This window comes from Galeopterus variegatus, unplaced genomic scaffold, assembly GCF_000696425.1.
Source record: "Galeopterus variegatus unplaced genomic scaffold, G_variegatus-3.0.2 Scaffold5844, whole genome shotgun sequence".
NCBI lineage: Eukaryota > Metazoa > Chordata > Mammalia > Dermoptera > Cynocephalidae > Galeopterus > Galeopterus variegatus.
In genome coordinates, this window is record NW_007731955.1 from 46990 (window position 1) to 57452 (window position 10463).

Below are 10463 nucleotides of genomic sequence, written 5' to 3' on the forward strand. Positions count from 1 at the left end.
TTTTTTTTTTCTTTTCCAACTAGGTTGTTAATTTTCTTAATACTGAGTTTTGAGAGTTCTTTATATATTCTGGATAAAAATCATCTATCTAATAAGCATTTTGCAAATATTTCTCCCAGTCTGTGGCCTGTCTTTTTATCTTTAACAGTATCTTTTGACAATCAAACTTTTTAATCTTGACAACCTTTTTTATGGTATGTGATCTTTGTGTCTTATCTAAGAAATCTTTGCTTAATCCAAAATCACAAAGATTTTCCCCTGTGTTTTCTTCTAGAAGTGTTATAGCTTTAGCTCTTACACTAAAGTCTATAATTCATTTCGAAGAAAAGTTTACGTACGGAGCAAGATAAGGATAAGGGTTTGTTTCTTTACATATGGATGTTATTTACTTTATATTGACACTAGTGCCACCTGTGTCAAATAATTTTGGAGAGCAGGAATTCTAAGAGTCCATGTCATTCTATCTCATATAACTAGAATCCTTAATATAGAATAGTACGGGGGGGGGGGTTAATGTTCTGTTATATATTAAATAAGAAGATATATAGCTAGAAGGTGGCATATTTAACATCCGCTCTGACTACGTGGCACAGAATAAGCAGTTGCCCATTATTTACTGGTAGTTGTATGTGTAATACACTCAACAAATTCTAACCCTCACACTATTGGTAGCTTGGAATATGCTATTAATTCATCCTGCCAGGGTGATCTAAAAAATTGCTCACAAATGCTAGCAAATCATTCTTAAGAATGATGAATATTTCTAAATTTTGGATGGAGGAATTGTTTTTCTAGATCCTAGAAAGTGGCCCTTTCTGCCTTATGAGACGTTTTACACATTTTCTAATATTTGGCAAAGAGTTCGCAGATGTGAAGTAAGACTTAGGTTGGAAATCCCCCAAAATCACAAAGAGCCGCAGCCTTCGATGGGCTGCGAAGGTCTGGAACGAAGGAAGGGAGGGTCCGCCTGGGGACCAGAGAGGATGTGGGTGTCGGTGGGGGCTGGTGCCCATAAAAAGCAAGACAGGAAGAGTCAGCTTAGGAAGGAGAAGGGATTTCCTACTATTCAGATGTTGGCCAGTGAGTCACGAAAAGCTCATTCTTATTCTACCAGGAAAATACCGTACTGTAGATGAAAAATCCTGATGTGCAGTGAAGCAGGTTTTATCCTTGCAAACATTTTTTTGTATCCTTCTCTGATAAATGAAGCTCTTTCTACTCTCTTACCTGAGGCATATTTTAAGGTTAATAAACTGTGACTGGAAACAGGCACCATCGCAGCAGGATCGTGCGAATGTGGGGTGAGATTTCTTGAGGCCCTGATTAATCGGCAGTCTTTCTAGCTTTATTTTAAAGTCGTGGAGTTACTCCACATGTACACATATCTGATTATATTTTACCCCTCTTCTCAGAAGTGAAATTCCCAAGTTGATAATTAGTGCTTCAGGACTCAGTGCATTCTGTCCACAGTCATGGTATTTCGGCAATGTGAGTTCTAAACTCATTCTACCTGCCTTTTCAGACTACGCTTCCCAAACTGACCCAGGACACCCCACGCATAGTCCAGCAGTGACTTCAGAGAGAGAGAGACCACGTGGAACCTCCACCCTCACAAGGGCCTAAGTGTATTCTGTCTTGGAGATGTCACCGGAGCATAAGACCAAGGAAAATGTAGTTAGAAATCATGTTTCACCAACATAAATGTTCTATTTTCCTCTGCCTGACTCAGTAAGCCAGATCTTTCTTCTGAGCTCCAGCCTCAAGCTTATTAAAAGACACCCTTCTCCTCCCGTAAGAACACCAGTAATTCTCAAACTTTAATGTACACAGGAATCTCCTGGGGATCACGTTAAATGCAGACTCAGGAGTTCTGGGGCGGCCTGAGACCCTGCATTTCTAACCACCTCCCTAGAGCTCGGTGTGTGCCCATCAGCTCCCGATGCTGGTCCTTTCTAAGGCCAGTTATCCACCCTCTCAACTGGAGTTCGTGTCTACTTCATGCACTTGTCATGGGGACAAAATTAGATAAGCCCAGTGTTGCATCCCAGAAGAGGCACAATTCAATGATACTTTTTATTATCCTATTTTCTAGGAAGGAACACATTTATACTAATCCAATTATTTGGTGGCAGAAGGGGGGGCAGGATACATGATCTTATAGCTCCTTTCCACAATGTCAGATGGCTTACCAGAAATATTTTGTGGAAATACTTTCATCAAGGATATTTCAGAAATTTTAGGAGCTTTAGAAATTCAGAAGCTTTTGAGGTTTATGTGAAGACATTTAAACTAGACTCCAGGATACATGATCTTATAGCTCCTTTCCACAATGTCGGATGGCTTACCAGAAATATTTTGTGGAAATACTTTCATCAAGGATATTTCAGGAATTTAGGAGCTTTAGAAATTCAGAAGCTTTTGAGGTTTATGTGAAGACATTTAAACTAGACTCCTATTCTTCCTGGGATAATTTTTATTTTTAACATTACTTATTACAAAAGGAAAGGAAGAGAGGGAAATAACTTTTACAATCAGGGCTTTTCGACTGAAGATGGACGTTGATAATGATGATGATTAGCACAAAGGAAAATCCTTTCCATTTACCTGGGCATTCTGACTGCTTTTTACAACACACCAGATTTCCCTGATAAGCAGGATATCCTGGGGAAAAGCCTCAGTCCCTGATGACCAAAACATGCATACAGGTGGTATCCTTGGGCCATGACGGAAATGTCCATCTAATCCCAGCAAAGGAGGGTTTATATTGTAGACGGGAGTGAGGGCTCCATCCCAGAGAGCATTCTCTCCAGACTCTTCCTGGCCCGTCCTCAAAACAGAAGCTGGAATGAACTTTGTGGAATGTTCCATCCCTCAGAAGCTCAGGATAAACTATTCACAAAGGGCACCATCTTGGCACCCACCAGGATGAGTATAACCGAAAAGATGAAAAATAACAAATGCTTGTAAGGATGCAGAGAAATCGGAACCCTCGCGCACTGCAAGTAGGAATGTGAAATGGTGCAATCCTGAGAACAGGCTTGTCAGTATCTCAGAAAATCAAACAGAGTTGCCATGGGATCCAGCAGTTCCATTTCTATGAATACAACCAAAAGAATTGAAAACACGGACTCAAACAGACACACACACACACACACACGTTGTAGCAGGACTATTCACTGGAACCAACAGGTGGGAACACCCCAAATGTCCATTAATGCATGAGTGGACTAATCGAGGTGTAGCCATACAATGGGATATTATTCAGCCATAAAAAGGAATGGAGTGCTGACACGTGCTACAATGTGGATGAACCTCAAAAACTTGGTGTTAAGTGAAAGAAGCCGGCCACCAAAGGTCACGTATCATATGATCCTGTTTACATAAGTGTCCAGAATAGGAAAATCCTTGGAGACAGAAAGCAGATTGTTGGTTGCCAGAGGCTGGGAGTGGAGGACTGGGGAGTGACTGCTAATGGGTACGGGGTTTCCTTTTGGAGTGATAAAAATGTTCTGGAACTAGATAGGGGCGGTTGCACGGCATTGTGAATGCACTAACGCCACCGAGCTGCAGATTTTAAGATGTTTAGTTTTATTATGTGAATTCCCTTCAATAAAAGGCAACAGTGTGCGTCAGAAAAGGGAAGACTGGAGTTTTATTCCAAAAGTCAGACTTCCCATCTAAGGAATAAAGGTTGGAAAGAAGCTCACCGACAATGGGAGGAAATTGAGCTCACCACCGTGTGAGTCGGCACCTTCCCCTCGGAGGGAATCGAGTGAGACGGGAGGCGGCTTCTGCTCACTAAGACACACGTGTTCCATTTGGGTGCGTAGTTGATGCTTCCTTTTCGCTGGCTCCATAAAATCATCCCACCAGATAGACATGTAGTTTATGGACGATGACGTGGCAGTGCTGATGAGGAACGCTTTGTCCCCACGGGACACTAACAAACTGTGAGCCTGGACATGACTGGGGGATTTGGAGACTTCGTGGCATGGTGTAGAATCGTAAGAAGGTAATATTGCAGCATAGCCACAAACAAAACAAAAATGAGCACAACTGGGAAAGATCCATAAAAACCGGAGTCGAAACATGTTTTGTTCCCAAACTTACACCAAATGCAGCATCATAAAAGCACTGAGCCTTAGAGACAGGACGAGCCTGGGGGCCCATGTGCCCAGGGTCAGGGTATCATCTGTTCCCACATGGTTGTCACCCATGGAAGAAGCTCAGCGCCTTCAGCCTCACTTCCACAGTGTCCTGCAAAGACGCTGAGGCACGTTGGCTTTGCCACAGCTGGCCAGGCTTGAGATCAGGCTGCCCCGGTGAGTATTTGCTGTGGCTAAAATGCTGACTTTGGCCCAGGCGGAGCCTTGAGAGAGCTGCCCACAACTCGCCTTGGTTCGAGGAGGCAGGGGTCCCAAGCTTTGGGGCAGGTCATCTTAGTCTCAACCAGCACCCAAAGTCTTAATGTGCAGGGGTGTCTTCCACCCCAACAAATCATCTCCACTGCCTGGGGCCCAGCGTCTAAAGGAATTGGCAGTGTGGTTACAGCCATGAAATTGGGAGTGAGATCTCCCCACATCCGTCCGTGCTGATTCCTTACGTCACCTCCACCATGTGTGACGTTGAGGACAGCATCATAACTTTCTGTAAAGATAGACACACTTCTTAGCTGCATGGTTGATGTGGGAAAGTAACTTATAGGCAAGGGAAGAAAAGATCAGAGATAGTGGCTCCAGTCCCACCACCCGCCCCCAATCTCAGCACAAGATCAGACCGTGAAATGTCAAAGCGAGTGGGGCTTGGCAGACATGGGTCCTGCATGGGGAGGAAACATCAGGCTCGTCCATCTGAAGAGGAACCGAGACACCTGCGCTCTGTTCACTTGAGCTACCTGTGACACGCAAAAAGTCAGCTCCATTAGAGAAACTCCCCTTTTTACAGTTTTTAAAATTTTTTATCATGGTTAAAACATAAATAAGATAACCCTTTCTGTTTTCTGTGTGTGTGAACAGGAGAGATCGCCTAAGCACTTTCTTGTCTGGGGGTCGTTTTGATAACTCAGGTAGATGCTTTCATACCTACTGTATGCGTCGTACTGAGAAAAAGAGAGATAAAATTGCAGAAATCTGTTTGGAACGTATTTTTTATACTGAAAAGTCTTAAAAAGAAGCCAAGTCAGTTGGTTCTTTCACCCCAATATTGTCACCTCACAGTAACATCGCTTTAATAGTTTAGGATAATTTTTTCTTGCATTTAATATTAAACTCTATGACTTCTGTCGTCAGCCAGAAATGACTGTCTAGCCGCCATGGTAGACAGTGGCAGTTCACACGGAATGTCGTCTCTGAGAATGAAAAGTGTCCTTTCGAAGGTCGCCGTGACTGACAAACGGTGCTCATTGTTATAATTGTGGAAATTGAACATATGTTGTTCCCACAGGGTCAGCCTGGGCCAGTGGGCCCCCAGGGGTACAACGGACCTTCAGGACTACAAGGGTTTCCGGGACTGCAGGGCCGCAAAGGCGACAAGGGAGAAAGGGGAGCTCCCGGAATAGTGGGACCCAAAGGAGACGTGGTAGGGACCGCTGCCGAGGGGGCCCTGGCTGGGTGGGTGTTTTAACTGGCGGGGGGGGGTAACTAAGCTTCATTAAGGTTTTGTTTCCTTCTTCATAGGGAGCAAGAGGTGTTTCTGGATTCCCTGGTGCCGATGGAATTCCCGTAAGTTTTTGGAATTAGAATTTTAAAACAGTGTGAGCGTTTTAAGCAATACATTCAGGATTTAAAGGAACATTTTGAACGAGACCTCCTTTTCTGTTTACAACATAAAACATGTTGGGGGCTCTAAGTGCATATTTTTCTCCTGGAATCCAGTCAAACTTGGACAAATTGTTTCCTTCAGAAACGTTCTTATAGACTTGGCTTCAGAATTCAGGCTACTTTGCTAAAACTAAACATTGTTTTCTAGTAAAAAGCTAGAGCAGCCTTCAGACATGCTCAATAAAGAGCCAGTCTTGAGATTTCCTTCGAGCTGTAGATACACCTGAATAAAAAGTAGTCCAGCCGAGAACACGCACAGAATGAAGTCCTGCTTAGCGCGTGTGCAGCTGCTAAAATTCTTTACTGTAACCACACATAACGTGAGAAGAAAAGGCATGGTTTGTTCATGAGAAAGTCTCGTAAATGCAATGAAATGTGTTTTTATATCCTAGTTTACTTTACTTCTTGTGGCATAAAAAAAAATAAACAAAACAGCCTGACTCACAGTCTTCTTCACAGGGATCCCTGAGCAGATTTCCCAGGGCCAGCTTCCTGGCCAGATCTGACCTCGGGGATAAATGTGTTTATCGCAGGGTTCTGAGCCACTGCCATCCAGCTAATGCAGTATTCTGAGCCATGCACTTCACGAACCTCACACATGCGTACAGATGTGTGTGCCTTTATCCTGTACATGTACCTGCTCTGTCACCACCCCACGCACGCACGCACGCACATGCACACGCATGCATACACATGAAAGGTGCCGAACACCATTCCCAGGCTGCACAGGCAGGGCTGCGACCTGGCAGGAGAGTAGAATGAAGGGGGAAAGTGGAAAAGCCACAGAGGATCCATGCTCTTCCTCAACTCGTTAGCTCCACGTTTAACCGGACTTTTTCAGCAGTAGGAGGCAGCAGTCAGAGCAAAAGAGAGGAAGTCACGTTTACCACAACATGAGACCTGCATGGCCGGTGACCCTGAGCGTCCCCTAAATGATGGGCTCAGACACACTCAGTTACACCACATGGCTACAAACAAAGAAAGTAATTTTCACATTAATTAGAACCATGAGAAATGGGCAGAGGTGAAGAATCTGCACGTTTCAAGAGTTAACCAAATAATGAGAGTATTTTCCTACTAATGGCCTAAAACGAAATCACCTGTTTTTAAACTACTTTTTTGAACTCTTTGGACTGTTCACCAATTTTGTCTTTCAGAAGTTGAAATCTGATTTAAAATGGAGTGACATTATGGGAAAAAAGTGTGACTAATCTGCACTATCTTTTTATTCATTTTCCACTTTATACTCATTTAAGATCAGAAGCAAATATTTCACAAATTAGGGAGGAAATATTCATCCTATGGGAGGATGACCGTGGTGAGCAGGGAGCAGGTCATTTCTACAGAATCTTGGTGCTGTTCAAAGACAGCCTCTTTAGCTGCAGAACTGTGATACTGCACATTAAGTTAACTGAAATGCCACCTGTCGCAACTCATCAGTTAATGAACGTAGAGTCTGAGGGACCTGGGTAATTTTATCTGTTCAGGAGGCGTGTATAAAAAGTGATGTGCAGTAAAATTTTAGTCATATCATGTAGAAAAGTATTAATTCAATGTTGAGAAATAAGATGAATGTTTAGCTCAATATAATTAAAAGTTTTCTTCGAAGCATGATTTCGAACTAAGATCAGATTGACGTGCAATTTCAGACGACTCAGATCAGTTCTAGGTGAGAAAGACCAGCCACAGGCAGAAAATCCAGGGCAAGAATAAAGAACTCAGTGGTGTATTCTAAGCAAAAACATCATAGAAAACTAAAGACCTTGAGCAGAATGCATAGAAAACTATTTTCTCAAGCTGAAAGTGAAGGACCAGCTTTTACTGTGTCTTCATCTTAAAGGCCATCAGAGAGCTGGCTCTTCTCACCGATGACGAACTCGAGCTCGCAGATTTGTAGAAGCAATGGAGATTTCTCTGGCCCACCAGAGACTGTCGGATCCCTCGTCTGACAACACCAGTTCAGAGCCATGACTTTGAACACCCGGAGCAAAGCAATGCACCAACGGAAGAAAAATTCTACGTTTCTCATTGTATTTCTTAATATCTTTCAGGGTATAGGGCAGTATATGCAAGATTTTTTCATTTATCTTGAAATTTTGCAAGTCTTTCAAATCCCTCTAAAACATATTTGGTTTATCATCAGGAAAACCAAAATTTAAAAGGAATTATAGCATAACAAAGAATATATCTGCATATCTGATGTTTAAAGAAATAGCATAATAGGCTGTGGTCCTGTGGTGCGTAGACTGTAGGTCATCACCCCAGCCCCCCATGTCTCCAGGAACCAGATGGATCCAGTGACGATGTCCACAGATTTAACCCAACCCTCCCCGGTTGTTCAACAGACACCTGCTCACGTCGCCCTCACCACCCCTGCCCCCAATCTCAGGACGCCTGACACACTTCAAATTCGTGCTGAACATCTGAAAAGTAGTGTTTCCACAGAAAGTAAATAAGAGGAAATCAGTTCTTCTAAATGAGGACAAACCATTGTCGAAATCACATTGTGGGTGTGAAAACTGTTTAGAATGTGGGTCTGTCTAGCTCAGCGTCTAAAATTCATTTGGACGCAGCTGATAAAGACATCCCAGGTATCCCTGAGAAAGAGCTGGCTGCTCCTAGACTTTTCTAGAAGGTTTAAAATCTACCCTTCCCTGTCCCTGCTACAAGGCAGTCACCCAGTGAAGCAAGGCAGGAGGCACCTAAGACAGTTTTCGTACCAAAGCCCGTGGGGAACACAACTGTGCCCTGAAAGCCTTTCCCTGCTCACCACGATGCCTCCTGCCTTTGCTTATTTAATCTTTCATTCATTCATTGTCCGTTTTTCCAGTCGTCTTTTCCTTAGATCCATGCCAGGAACATCGCTCAGGAGAATACTTAAACCTGTCTTGTCACACAGTCACAGGGAAACTGGAAACCTGTGGCTGGAAGTCACTTGCTGTTCTTTTTCCCCAGGGACACCCAGGGCAAGGTGGGCCCAGAGGACCACCCGGCTATGACGGCTGCAACGGGACCAGGGGAGACGTGGGTCAACAAGGACTCCCTGGCTCGGAGGGGTACCCCGGGCCTGCTGTGAGTATGGGCACAGCACGTGTGGCTCAGTGAGCTCTGGAACCCTGAGCAGCGGCCTGCGTGAGTGCGGGTGGACAGAACCTGCCTCTCCTGAGCGCGGCTGCCCAGGCCTTGGCCCAGAAGGTCCAGCACCACTGGGTCCTTTTAAGAAATCAGAGAAACTTTCCAAGAAGGGGGGGTCGCCTGCTAGTCACTCAGCGGTGGGGCAGGCAGACCCCTGCTGAGCCTGCCTTTTGTCCCTTGGGCGTCCTGCCTCTCCTGCTGCTGGCCGTGGAAGCCCAACCCCTGCTGATGTTTCTTTGCAGCTCTCAAGGCGAGAGTTTCCCAGATTCAAGTACTTCGTTTAACATATTCATCCCTGAAACAATACATGGGAAATAACTGTTCACTCCTGCAGTCTCTCAAGTGTCACCTCATTCTCTCCCATATTCCGATTCAAATTCTACGATGAATACTAATGGAACGGTAGAACTAAAAGAGCCCAATGTAAACAAAATTCTCTGTTAGTCACCGTCTTTATCAGATTAGAAAGTCCTTTGTGGCATGAAAGTAGTTACATTCTCCGGCATTTCTCATGTAGGAGTTTGTGTTTTAATGGAAGGACTTTCATTTAATAATCTATTTTGTGGCCTTATTTTTTAGGATCTTTGAAAATAATCTGAAAAACTTTTTCAGGAGTATATTGCTACCTTCTTACCACAAAAATCTTGCAAATTCAAGGTTCTGCTAAAATTTTGTTTGGTAACACTTTGTATTAAAAAAAAGAAAAGTTCAAAAAGAAAAGTTCAAGGTAGAGAAGAGCAGTGTCTTCGGCCTCCACCGTGCTGTCACCCCGAAGCCCGTGGTCTCTGCTCACTGCTGGCTTCACCGCTCCCTTCCCACTCCCCTTTCACTGGCTGTTTTTTTTTTTTTTTTAATGTGGCTCAACTTTTCAATAAACTACATCATTTTCTCTATTCTATTACAAATTCCATTATCAAGAAAAATTCTCTTACTTAAAATACTGATTTTATATGTATGAATTAAAAGGGAGTTACACATATACATGGGTATACGCACACTGCTTGTATTTGACACAATTCCAATTTTAAAGAATGACCCAGTGTCTCTCCTGCAAAAGTGATGCTTCAGAGTATATGCGGTGTCCTCACTCCTAAGAGAGCAGGAGGGAAGGAAAGGCCACAGGGGTGCGCTGGACTTGCAGAGGGAGAGGGCAGACCTGAGGCTCCAGAGCGGGGAGGGGGTGGGCAGGGGGAGGGGGGTCAGGGCTTGGGTGGGAGGCACGGGGAATAGTAGCAGTCTGTGGTCATGGGCACATCGATAGTATTGATCTGGCCATCACATCTTGGGCACAGGTGGTGATGGTCGGCTTTGTACCCCATGAATATGCATAACCAATAAAAAAAAGTATAAAAGGTTGGGCCGGCCCGGTGGCGCACTGGAGAGTGCACCGCTTGGGAAGCGTGGCGGCGCTCCCGCCGAGGGGTCGGATCCCCTGTGGAGACCGGTTCCCGCTCATTGGCTGAGTGCGGTGCAGGCGTGACACCGAGGGTTGCGATCCCGTTACTGGTC

At 44.4% G+C, this 10463-nt stretch overlaps 1 protein-coding gene across 1 annotated transcript in view; it reads left to right on the plus strand.

Annotated features, from left to right (window-relative positions):
• COL4A2 (collagen, type IV, alpha 2) overlaps positions 1–10463 on the plus strand; it is a 112112-nt gene that overhangs the window by 15430 nt on the left and 86219 nt on the right. Inside the window, exons 4-6 of the mRNA XM_008590103.1 lie at positions 5443–5577; positions 5676–5720; positions 8775–8891. Of these exons, the coding sequence (XP_008588325.1) occupies positions 5443–5577; positions 5676–5720; positions 8775–8891 (297 nt within the window). The remainder of the gene's footprint in view (positions 1–5442; positions 5578–5675; positions 5721–8774; positions 8892–10463) is intronic.